The sequence below is a fragment of the Primulina tabacum genome, chromosome 4, assembly GCF_025594145.1.
Source record: "Primulina tabacum isolate GXHZ01 chromosome 4, ASM2559414v2, whole genome shotgun sequence".
In the NCBI taxonomy this organism is placed as follows: Eukaryota; Viridiplantae; Streptophyta; class Magnoliopsida; order Lamiales; family Gesneriaceae; genus Primulina; species Primulina tabacum.
Window position 1 is genome coordinate 32,392,768 of NC_134553.1, and position 11,622 is coordinate 32,404,389.

Here is an 11,622-nt window from a genome sequence, read left to right on the forward strand (position 1 = left end):
AAAATAGTTCCAATATATTAAATAATCATATTTATATTATGTTATGTATTATTATCTTATAAGTATATAATATATACCAAAACTTATAAATGTTGTCAAGTATTTATTGTGTTATATATATATTTGTAAACACTAAATCAAGGTTCCCACTTTAAATGATTGGTAAAACCAAACTAACATTTAAATGGTACCAAGAAATTAATATTATGATATATTTATATATAGTAAATCAAGGTTCCCACTTTAAATGGTTGGTAAAACCAAACAAACATTTAAATGGTTCCAAGTAATTTAATATTATAATATATTCATATATAATAAATCAAGGCATCCACTTTAAATGGTTGGTAATATCAAACTAACATTTAAATGGTTCCAAGAATTTAGTGTAACATATAGTAACAATAAATCAAAACTCCCACTTATAAGTAGGGTATAAAAATGCTTAAAGAAATAAATATAACATAAACAATAAATAATGATTAAATAATATAAAACATAGATTCTTACCTTTTAGTAACCTTATTATCATGCCAAGAGTTTCACCTTTTCATCTCAACTTTAGGAAGTTAGCTATTCATTATTCAAAGTGTAAAACTTTGAATATGAAATTAACATGCTAATTATATTTAAATGAAGAAATAAAGGAAAAATATAGAGAGAAATATTATGAACTCAAAGATTTGTTTATAGAATGAGGGATATCTCAATACATTACAATGCACCCCTATTTATAGCCAAATTTGGGGAGACAACCACAAATAAAATATTATTTTTTTACACATAAGTCTTCATTGGTGTTCCAAGATATTATATTATATTACACATCACTTTTGAAAATTTTCTTCTCCGAATTTGCTTCTTCACATAAAAAGAAACATGTGGATAATTGAGTTGTCTAGTTGTGGTATTTTTTTCAAACCATTTGACCAAGTAATTTGAGAGATATGGTCAAAATACTAGAGCATAGTAAAACTGCCACTCCTTTGGTAACTTTATTTGTTGCTTAATTTGATCCCAATTGTGAGAGGATTTTTATCTCATGCTTGCCACCAATATTGTAGATATTAACATCAACTTTCTACAGGTCCAAGAATCATCTTAATCCCATTTGCAACGCCAAGTTTATTCTTGTTTTATCGAACCTGTAAAAAATAGTAAAAACTTGTAATTATACAACAACTTATATTTTATACAATTTATTATAAAACATATAATATTTAAACATTTAATAAAACAAAAACTATATATTTATATTATAAAACATTTAATTAATGTACAATTTTTATGTTTATCATATTCTAAGAATGTATACACCGATGAATTAGATCGAGTTTAGTATTAAACCAAGCGGAAAACACTCGAAATAATCCTTCGTTAAGAAACACTGATATATTTTATATCTTGTGTAACTGAATAACTGAAAATATAGGGAATTAGTTGTCACATATATCAGTTTAGTTATGGTGAAAAACTAAACCGACAGATGCTCTTACTAATCAAATCAGTTTGAAAACAATAGTTAAACAATTAAATACACAAGATATGTTTATGGATGTTCTGAGACTTCAACTGCTCCTACCTCACCCCTTCTGTCACGCCCCGAGTCCGAAGCGTCGTCGACATCCGGCATTGTTTAGCAATTACATTGAAAACAATAAAGCCTCGTATCAAATCAAACCAATCTTTTTCATAAATAGAATATTGTCTTACAATGACAAAAGAATAAACTTTTACATCAGAGTTTGCAGAAGCTAAACAAAAGAAAACGAGTACAATTCTCAATTTCCTGATCTCGAAATCTGATCACCATCCCCAGAACGCTGTAAGGGATGAGTGTTTTGGGAAACACTCAGCAAGTGGGGGTCGATCGATTCCAAAGATACATATAGAACTTAGTTTTCTTAAAACGTTCTTTTAACAGACTTTCAAAACTTAATATTCTTAACTTATAATGACAGAAGCGAATCGAATAAATGACAGAATTTATCAGATGATTCAGAGCAATTCAGAAACAGATCAAATCAAACGGACACAACACTGTTACTCATCTCATTTTCATGGTCAAATTGTCCCCAATATATTACTCCTCTAAGAGGTAGGCCAGAACATGGTTTTATACCCACCAATGGGGGCTAGAACAGAACATGGTTTTATACCCACCAATGGGGGCCAGAACAGAAATACAATTCTCGTCCCATTTCAAATTCGAATCATAACAGTGCAACAGAATTCAGAAATAACAGACAGAACTTTTCAGATTTTCAGACTTCAGAGTTTTCATACAGACACAGCGGAACCAAAGATTTCGAAGCATAGAAGAGAACACATAATCGATCGAAATTTTAAAATAGAACAGACTGAATTTTCAAAAAAACGGACACACATACAAGCATGTCATATTATTTATATGCAAACTTTAAAAATACAACAAAATATTTAACGAAAGCCCACTTACTTATTTCTTGCACGAAGCTTTCCCTTGAAAATTCGGCAGCACTTCGGCGCAATTCTAATAAATACTATCTTCGGTCGGGCAGCACTTCGACACGAGATAGCAACTTTGGCCTGTACGAAATCTCCTTCTTTCTTCCTTGCTTGCTCGGCCAAAAATTGAGAGAGTGAGGGGAAGGGAAAACCGAAATTTTGTCTTGATTTTTGGGGTGGTATGGCAATGCATGAGATCGCATATTTATAGGAGGAAACTTGCCCCTTTGTCTCCCCCATGGCCGTCCACCTTGCTCCCTTGGTGGCCAAGAAATGATTAATGATGGTCAAAGGTAAGCCAAGCACCAAGAGTTACATTCCTGCATAATAAAGGTGTCCTAGCCCTTAGCTCCTCCCGCAGCTCCTTCATGGGTTAACTCAAAGGTTATTTCCTGCACATTTAACTTGTGCAAACTCTTGGCTCATCCTATAGCTCCCTTTTTGGTCTTGTTAGGACAAGCTTAGGTTGAGCTGCTTTGAGCTGACAGCTCGAGTCCTTGAGCTAGGGTTTTACTCTTCCAGTGATGACTCTTTGATGGATATGGTTACTTGCAGCTTGACCTCTCGTTGAGTCAGTCTCCGAGCTTTGAAGCTACTTACTCGAGTCAAGTTAGCTGAAATCTAAGTTCATATTTAAGTTCTATAGTTAAAATGAAAGTTGTTAAGCTTAGTTTGAGTTAAATTTCAAGTCCGAATTTCTTACATGATTTGCTTCGGATCGGAAAATCCTGGGTTCTCACATCCCTCCCTCCTTATTGAAAGTTTCGTCCTCAAAACTTGGATTAGCTCGAGCTTTTGAATAAATGAGGATATTGTGAGCGCATTTTCTCTTCGAGTTCCCAGGTGGCCTCCCTTTCAGTATGATTTGACCACTGTACCTTGACATAAGGTATTGTTCGTTGCGTCAACATTTGGTATTTTGTGTCCACTATTCGAATAGGGACTTCTTTGTATTTGAGTTCTTCATTGAGGTTTCCTTCAATCATCAGTGGTGCAACTTTGAGTACGTGACTAGGGTCTGAGACATATTTCCTCAGCTGTGAGATGTGGAAAACATTATGTATCCAGGACATGTCTGGTGGTAACGCCACTCGGTAAGCTAAGGTTCCTACCTTCTCCAGTATCTCGAATGGTCCCACATACCTTGGATTTAGCTTCCCGAATTTACTGAACCGAACTACTCCTTTCATAGGAGAGACCTTGACATAAGCCTTTTCGCCAATCTCCAATTCTAACGGTCTTCTCTTCAAATATGCCCAGCTCTTTTGCCTATCTTGGGCAGTCTTGAGTCGTTCTTTGATTATAGCGACCTTTTCAATGGTTAATTGAACAAGCTCTGGTCCAGTAACATCCTTTTCTCCGACCTCGTCCCAATATAGAGGCAACCTACACTTTCGACCATAAAAGCCTCATATGGAGCCATCTCAATAGTACTATGGTAGCTATTATTATAGCCAAACTCTATCAACGGTAATTGCTCATTCCAACTTCAATGAAAGTCCAGTGCGCATGCCCTCAACAAGTTCTCGAGGGTTTGAATTGTCCTTTCAGTTTGACCATCAGTCTGAGGATGATATGTGAGGCCCGGGGCCGAAGAGGGCGGGGGTTTATCGCCGGTGCCATGAGGTTGCACGGACAATGAGCGGCTCCTGGCAGGCTTCTAGGTGTAGGGAACATGAATGAACCGATCCCACATTGGAATGAGAGGGATTCCGAGACTGTTCAATGTAATGGACTGTACAGTTGAAGAGGGCTTAAAAGATTTGATTGGTACTACTCATATCACGAAGGTGCATCTTCTTTTCGGTATCTTATCACATAAGAACTCCAAAGTTAAGCATGCTTGACTTGGGGCAATTTTGGAATGGGTGACCCCCTGGAAAGTTTCCTAGGATGCGTGTGAGTGAGGACATAAGCACGCTGGAAAGACTCGTCTTGGTACAGTGAGGACAGTCATCGAATCTGGGGCGTTACAGTTGGTATCAGAGCCAACCTCTCTTAGTCCGGTGTTGTTCGGGGACGAACCAAGCGGAAGCTGGTAGGCATGTGAGGCCTAGGGCCGAAGAGGGCGGGGGGTGATCGCCGGTGCGATGAGGTTGCACGGACAATGAGCGGCTCCTGGAAGGCTTCTAGGTGGAGGGAACATGAATGAACCGATCCCACACCGGAATGAGAGGGATTCGAGACTGTTCAATGTAATGGACTGTACAGTTGAAGAGGGCTTAAAAGATTTGATTGGTACTACTCATATCACGAAGGTGCATCTTCTTTTCGGTAGCTTATCACATAAGAACTCCAAAGTTAAGCGTGCTTGACTTTGGGTAATTTTGGGATGGGTGACCCCTGGGAAGTTTCCTAGTGTGTGTGTGAGTGAGGACATAAGCACACTGGAAAGACTCGTCTTGGTACAGTAAGGACAGTCGTCGAATCTTGGGCATTACATGATAGGCCGTGCTGAGAGTGACTTTGGTTCCCATAGCTTTTTGAAAACTTTTCCAAAATCTTGATACAAATCTTGGGTCTCTGTCAGACAGTATACTTAATGGGACTCCGTGTAGTCTTACTATGTTGTCCATATACAAAGTAGCGAGCTTATCCAGGTTATAAGTCATCCGCACCGGCAAGAAATGTGCAGACTTAGTCAATCTATCAACGATTACCCAGATTCCATCATGACCTTGCCTTGATCTTGGTAGCCCGACTACAAAGTCCATGGAGATATTATCCCACTTCCATGTTGGTATTTCCAATGGCTGTAAAAGTCCTCCAGGCCGTTGATGTTCTACCTTGACTTGTTGACAGGTTAGGCACTTCGAAATAAAGATAGCCACGTCTTTCTTCATTCCGTTCCACCAGTAATTCTTTTTTAAGTCTCTGTACATTTTGGTACTCCCTGGATGTACCGAAAATCTCGATTTATGTCCCTCGGCCATTACCTCCTCTCGAATTCCAGCGATGTTTGGCACATACAATCGTCCTTTCATCCAGAGTATCCCATTTTCATCAATTTTAAATTCTGGAACTTTTCCTTCTTGGATTTGTTCTTTAATTTTAAGGATGGAGGTGTCTTGACTCTGCTTCAATTTGATGGTCTCTCGGAGGCCTGGTTGTACTGATAGTGAAGATAAGCTCACCTTCCCAGGGTTCCTTCGGCTCAACGCATCTGCCACTTTATTTGCCTTACCCGAATGATAATTGATTGACAAATCATAGTCCTTGAGAAGTTCCATCCACCTTCTTTGCCTCATGTTTAATTCTTTTTGGGTGAAAATGTACTTGAGGCTCTGATGATCAGTAAAAACTTCGCATTTTACTCCATAAAGGTAGTGCCTCCAGATTTTAAGCGCAAATACTACTGCGGCTAACTCCAAGTCATGAGTGGGGTAATTCTGCTCATATGATTTTAGTTGCCGTGAGGCATAAGCGATTACCTGACCCTCTTGCATAAGTACACACCCTAATCCTCCCTTTTAAGCGTCACTGTATATAGTGAAATTCTTACCATCCTCGGGAAGAATTAGTACTGGTGTGGATACGAGTTTTGTCTTCAGGGTTTCAAAACTTCTTTCACATGCTTCATTCCAAATGAATTTCGATTTTTTCTGCGTAAGTTTGGTGAGTGGAATGGCTATCGAAGAAAATCCTTCCACAAATTTTCTATAGTAGCATGCTAAACCCAGAAAACTCCTTACTTCAGTCACTGTCTTTGGTTGTGGCCAATCCTTGATTGCCTCCACCTTCTTAGGGTCTACTGACACCCCATATTCAGAAATTATATGACTTAGGAACGCCACACTTTTTAATCCAAAATTCACACTTCTTGAATTTGGCATATAGTTCCTTTTCCCGTAGTGTCTGCAAAGTGAGACGCAGATGTTCTCTGTGTTCTTCTTCACTTGGTGAGTACACAAGGATATCACCTATGAAGACAACCACAAACTTGTCGAGGTATGGTTTGAATACCCGATTCATCAGGTCCATGAATGCTGCAGGAGCATTTGTGAGGCCAAAAGGCATTACTGTGAATTCGTAATGTCCATATCTCGTCCTGAACGCAGTTTAAGGGATATCTTCTGCTTTGACCTTCAACTAATGGTAACCAGATCTCAGATCTAGTTTTGAGAAGACCTTGGCTCCCTTTAACTGATCGAAAAGATCATCTATTCTTGAGAGTGGGTACTTATTCTTTATGGTGATCTTGTTTAATTCTTCATGCTTCCGTCCTTTTTCTTTACAAAAAGCACTGGGGCTCCCCACGGGGATGCACTAGGGCGAACCTGCTTCTTGTCAAGTAATTCCTGAAGTTGTTCCTTTAACTCCTTTAATTCAGCTGGAGCCATTCGGTATGGTGCATTTGAGATTGGTGCAACACCAGGGACCAAATTTATTTCAAATTCTACCTCTCTATCAGGTATCTCGCCTGATAATTCATCAGGGAAAACATCTGGATATTCTTGAACAATTGGAATATCTTCCCACTTTGGGACTTCTTCTCCTTTGATCTCATTAATTACTGCCAGATAAATCTTTTCTCCTCCTTTTATGGCCTTCCAGGCTTGTGAAGCAGATAACAGAGATTTTCGTTCTTTGGATTTCCCGTGATATATGACTTCCTCTTTTGTCGGAGTCTGAAGTCTAATATCTTTCCTTTGACAGTCTACTAGGCATGGTTTTTAGCTAACCAGTCCATTCCAAGAATGATGTCAAACTCAACTATATTGAGTTGAATTAATTCTGCCTCAAAAATTTGTTTGCTGATACAAATTTTACAATTTCGATACACTTTTTGGGTTTCAATTATTTTGCTTGCCGGTGTTACCACTCTCAATGGCTCACTAAGAATATCATGTTCAAGTTTAAGCTTCTTAGCAAATCTTTTGGACACAAACGAGTGCGTAGCACCACAATCAAACAAAGTATATGCAGGTATGTCATTGAGTAGAGTAGTACCTGCCACCACCTCATTGGTGTTATCAGCTTCTTCCTGGGTGATTGCATACACCCGAGCATTGATTTTGTTTTCATTCTACTTTCTGGGTCCCGCCCCTTTTTCTTTGTTTTCTGGACATTCCTTAATTCGATGACCCACCTGTCCAAACTTGAAACATGCGCCTGTCTTCCGATAGCATTCTCCGATATGATACTATTTACAGGTGTCGCACCACTTCCCTTCCCTATTGCCAGTATTGCCAGAGCTTCCTTTGAAATGCCCACCTAAATAATTTGGCTTCTTAAACTTGGGACCATTCTGAGTAGATTGATTGACAATCGGTCTTTTGTTCTTGTTTTCTTCCTCACGGCGTTTGATATCTGTTTCTGCGCTCATCGCAGCGCCCATCAAATCCGCAAAACTGTTTGGCTTGAATACTGCCAAAGCTGACTGAATCCGGCTGTTGAGTCCCTTTTTAAAACGATGTATTTTTAGCGTTTCATCAGACATGATTGTTGGGACATAGGTTCCTAGATCATTGAACCGTGAAGTGTATTCCATCACCGACATGTCCGGAGCCTGTTTGAAGTTTCCGAACTCACCCAACTTCTGCAGACGAAATTCAGCTGGGTAGTATTGTTTCAAAAATTCTCTCTTAAAAATCTGCCATGTGATCTCTTCCACTACAGTTAGAGATGGTGACACAGTTTCCCACCATTTCCTAGCCCGGTATTCCAAAAACGGTGTCACAACCTCCACTCTCAGTTCTTCAGGTATTTCCAGTAAATGTAGTTGTGTTTCGACATTCTTGAGCAAGTTGTGGCTGACTTCCGGGTCTGGGTTCCCATCGAAAGTTGGAACTCGATTTCTCCTCAGAGATTCATAATTGTATTTAATCCCACGCGGTTGTGGTTCTTGGGGTGGTTGGATGGCGTTAGCCAATGGGTTCACGAACCCTTGCAATGTCGCGGCTACAATAGTAGCTATCGCCATCATATCTTCTTGGTTGAGATTTACCCTCGGAGGTGGTGGTGGATTTTCATTTTGGTTGGCGTCACGAGGGTTACGGTTGTTTCGGGGTGGTCTGCCTGCCATATCCTATAAACATATATTTTATTAATTTATTTACCATAATATGAAATCAAAATAATTTCATTAGATTTTGAAATTCATACAATCAAAAGTTTCAAAACAAATAATTAATCAAATAATTATGAATACAATCGAGCCTATTCTAAGGTTCTCTCCCTACTCGTCTATAACTTTACCATCTCCTACTACCCCATTAATTTCTTCCACTTCAACAGGATCTTCTTCTTGGTTAGCTTTGAGTTCCTCTAAGAGCTCATCCATATTGATCATATTATTATGTAGCTGATCAATATGATTTTGCAACTGTGTGTTGTGGTGGTCAAGGTTGTTTACTTGATCCTGAAGCTCTTGTATCGTTGATTGGCTTACTTTCTCATCGATTTCTTGTTCTTCGATCCGTTCTTGAAGACGGCGCTGTGTTTTGAGGAGGCTCTGATCCCGGATTTGGAGAGTAAAAATCCTATCTTGCGCATTCTTCAACTCTTAATTGGTGATTTCGTTCTGTCCCTCAGACTCTAGGTGGTAGGCAGCATAGCGCCTAACGTCGCCGCGCAGTCTTTTCTCTTCCACTCTTGCCTCACGAAGATCCTCCATCATGCATACGTTATTTATATCCAACTGGTAGTTATCTCTCTTGAGTTTGTCATTTTTTTCTTTCAATATTTTAATCTCCGCTTCCTTTTCCTGGAGCTGTTTTTGAAGTTCAGTTATAATGCTTTGATGATCCATGTTTGCTTTCCTATAAAAGTAAAAGAAATTAATTTCTTAGACAGATTTATAAAATACTTTATCAATTTTGATATGTAAATGCAATGATTTAAAGATAATAGAACTTTCATTTATAAATAAGGTGATACACATAATATTTTCTTAATCATAATTTTATTACAATCCAGATATAATCTTGATACTAATCTATCATCTCTCCTCCGTCGCTGTCGCTATCACTGTCGCTGTCGTCATCGGCCACCTCCATCGCTGCTTCCTCCTCTTCCTCTATGTTCTCTATCACCAAATGCTGGTAAGTTATTCTGATCTTGAAGTCTGTCCATAGTGCCGTGGAGCTTCGAAATGTACCGATCTTGCTTGGTGCTGAACTCCTCTTGGCGCTGACGGGCCTGAGTAGCATGTCCTTGCTCTATCTCTACTCTCTCCAGTAACTCCCTGTTGAGTGAAGCTAAGCGTGCGATGCGAGCTAAATCAGTCGGTATCTGTAGAAGTTGGCTCTCAGCCAAATACAGATGGTGAGTAAGTCGCTGCACGTCCGTCTCCAGTATGTGCCTAATCTCACTAAGCTCCTGGTTTTCTAGTTTCTTCCTAGCCAGTTGCGCCTTCAGAGTCGCAATCTCCCTAGCTTGATTATCTATGGTAAGCTGATGCATACGAAGAGCAGCCTGAGCGCGAGTACTTGGAGCAGCCATTTCCTAGGATAAAATGGAAGTAAAGCATGAGAATCGTATAAAGGATAGAAAGGCACAAATAACAAAGTTGTCGTGAAAATTTTCGATACTAAGGATTTTCGGAACGATTGAAGGGATATATTTTCTAATTTCTCAAGGAAAATTTTCGGAAAGGATGAATGTTGGATTTCGAAGCATAGAAGAGAACACATAATCGATCGAAATTTTTTAAAATAGAACATACTGAATTTTCAAAAAAAAGGACACACATACAAGCATGTCATATTATTTATATGCAAACTTTAAAATACAACAAAATATTTAACGAAAGCCCACTTACTTATTTCTTGCACGAAGCTTTCCCTTGAAAATTCGGCAGCACTTCGGCGCAATTCTAACAAATACTGTCTTCGGGTCGGGCAGCACTTCGACACGAGATAGCAACTTTGGCCTGTACGAAATCTCCTTCTTTCTTCTTTGCTTGCTTGGCCGAAAATTGGGAGAGTGAGGGGAAGGGAAAACCGAAATTTTGGCTTGATTTTTGGGGTGGTATGGCAATGCATGAGATCACATATTTATAGGAGGAAACTTGCCCCTTTGTCTCCCCCATAGCCGTCCACCTTGCTCCCTTGGTGGCCAAGAAATGATTAATGATGGTCTAAAGTAAGCCAAGCACCAAGAGTTACATTCCTGCATAATAAAGGTGTCCTAGCCCTTAGCTCCTCCCGCAGCTCCTTCACGGGTTAATTCAAAGGTTATTTCCTGCACATTTAACTTGTCCAAACTCTTGGCTCATTCTATAGCTCCCTTTTTGGTCTTTTTAGGACATTCTTGGTTGAGGTGCTTTGAGCTGACAGCTCGAGTCCTCGAGCTGGGGTTTTACTCTTCCAGTGATGACTCTTTGATGGATATGGTTACTTGTAGCTTGACCTCTCGTTGAGTCAGTCTCCGAGCTTTGAAGCTACTTCCTCAAGTCAAGTTAGCTGAAATCTAAGTTCATATTTAAGTTTTATAGTTAAAATGAAAGTTGTTAAGCTTAGTTTGAGTTAAATTTCAAGTTCGAATTTCTTACATGATTTGCTTCGGATCGGAAAATCCTGGGTTCTCACACCTTCTACCACCTCGGGTAGGATATACTAGAACACTTTGATTAATTACAACATGTTTAATAACCCACCCAGCTTAGGACTTACCCATTGCCTAACTGAACTCCTAGAATAGACTGAAGGTAGCACCTTCCAGGCAACACTTGTTTAACGTCTGTGTGTCAAAAACTACATACACAAGTTTATTTTTTTTGTGCAGGACTGTATTTGAGTGGTGATGTGTGTGCGTGTGTGAGAACTGAACAAGAAATACACCACGAAGGTGTTCTCACACACCGAGGGAAGTAAGCTTCTAAACTAAGCTGATAACACGTTGAAGTATTCTCTATGGTCTGATTGCTTATTCAAAGCTGATAAGCATTATGCGTGCCCGTTCTTTGTATCTTCACACACTCTAGTATATGCGTCTCTTGTTTTCTGATGGTCTTGAGCTTGTATTTATAGAGGCATTGAGATTGTACTCCAGGACTCATCACATGTGATCGTTGCAGATTGAATGTGTTCCTTGATATATGTGTCTTGACTTTTCTGACATGCCTCCAGGAAACTCTCGGCTTTAATCTTAGCTGCAACGTCAATTATTGTACTACAGATAGTACAGATATTT

The 11,622-nt window shown here is 39.3% G+C and overlaps 1 protein-coding gene across 1 annotated transcript; it reads right to left on the bottom strand.

The window, feature by feature from the left end:
- Nucleotides 1-3,520: 3,520 nt before the first annotated feature.
- On the bottom strand, nucleotides 3,521-8,410 carry LOC142541946 (uncharacterized). The gene is made up of 5 exons (XM_075648389.1): nucleotides 7,639-8,410; nucleotides 6,765-7,144; nucleotides 5,068-5,273; nucleotides 3,631-3,873; nucleotides 3,521-3,524 (listed from the first exon to the last, which is right to left on the bottom strand). The coding sequence occupies exons 1-5, from the start codon at nucleotides 8,408-8,410 to the stop codon at nucleotides 3,521-3,523; spliced, it is 1,605 nt and encodes a 534-aa protein (XP_075504504.1).
- Between the last annotated feature and the right edge of the window lie 3,212 nt (nucleotides 8,411-11,622).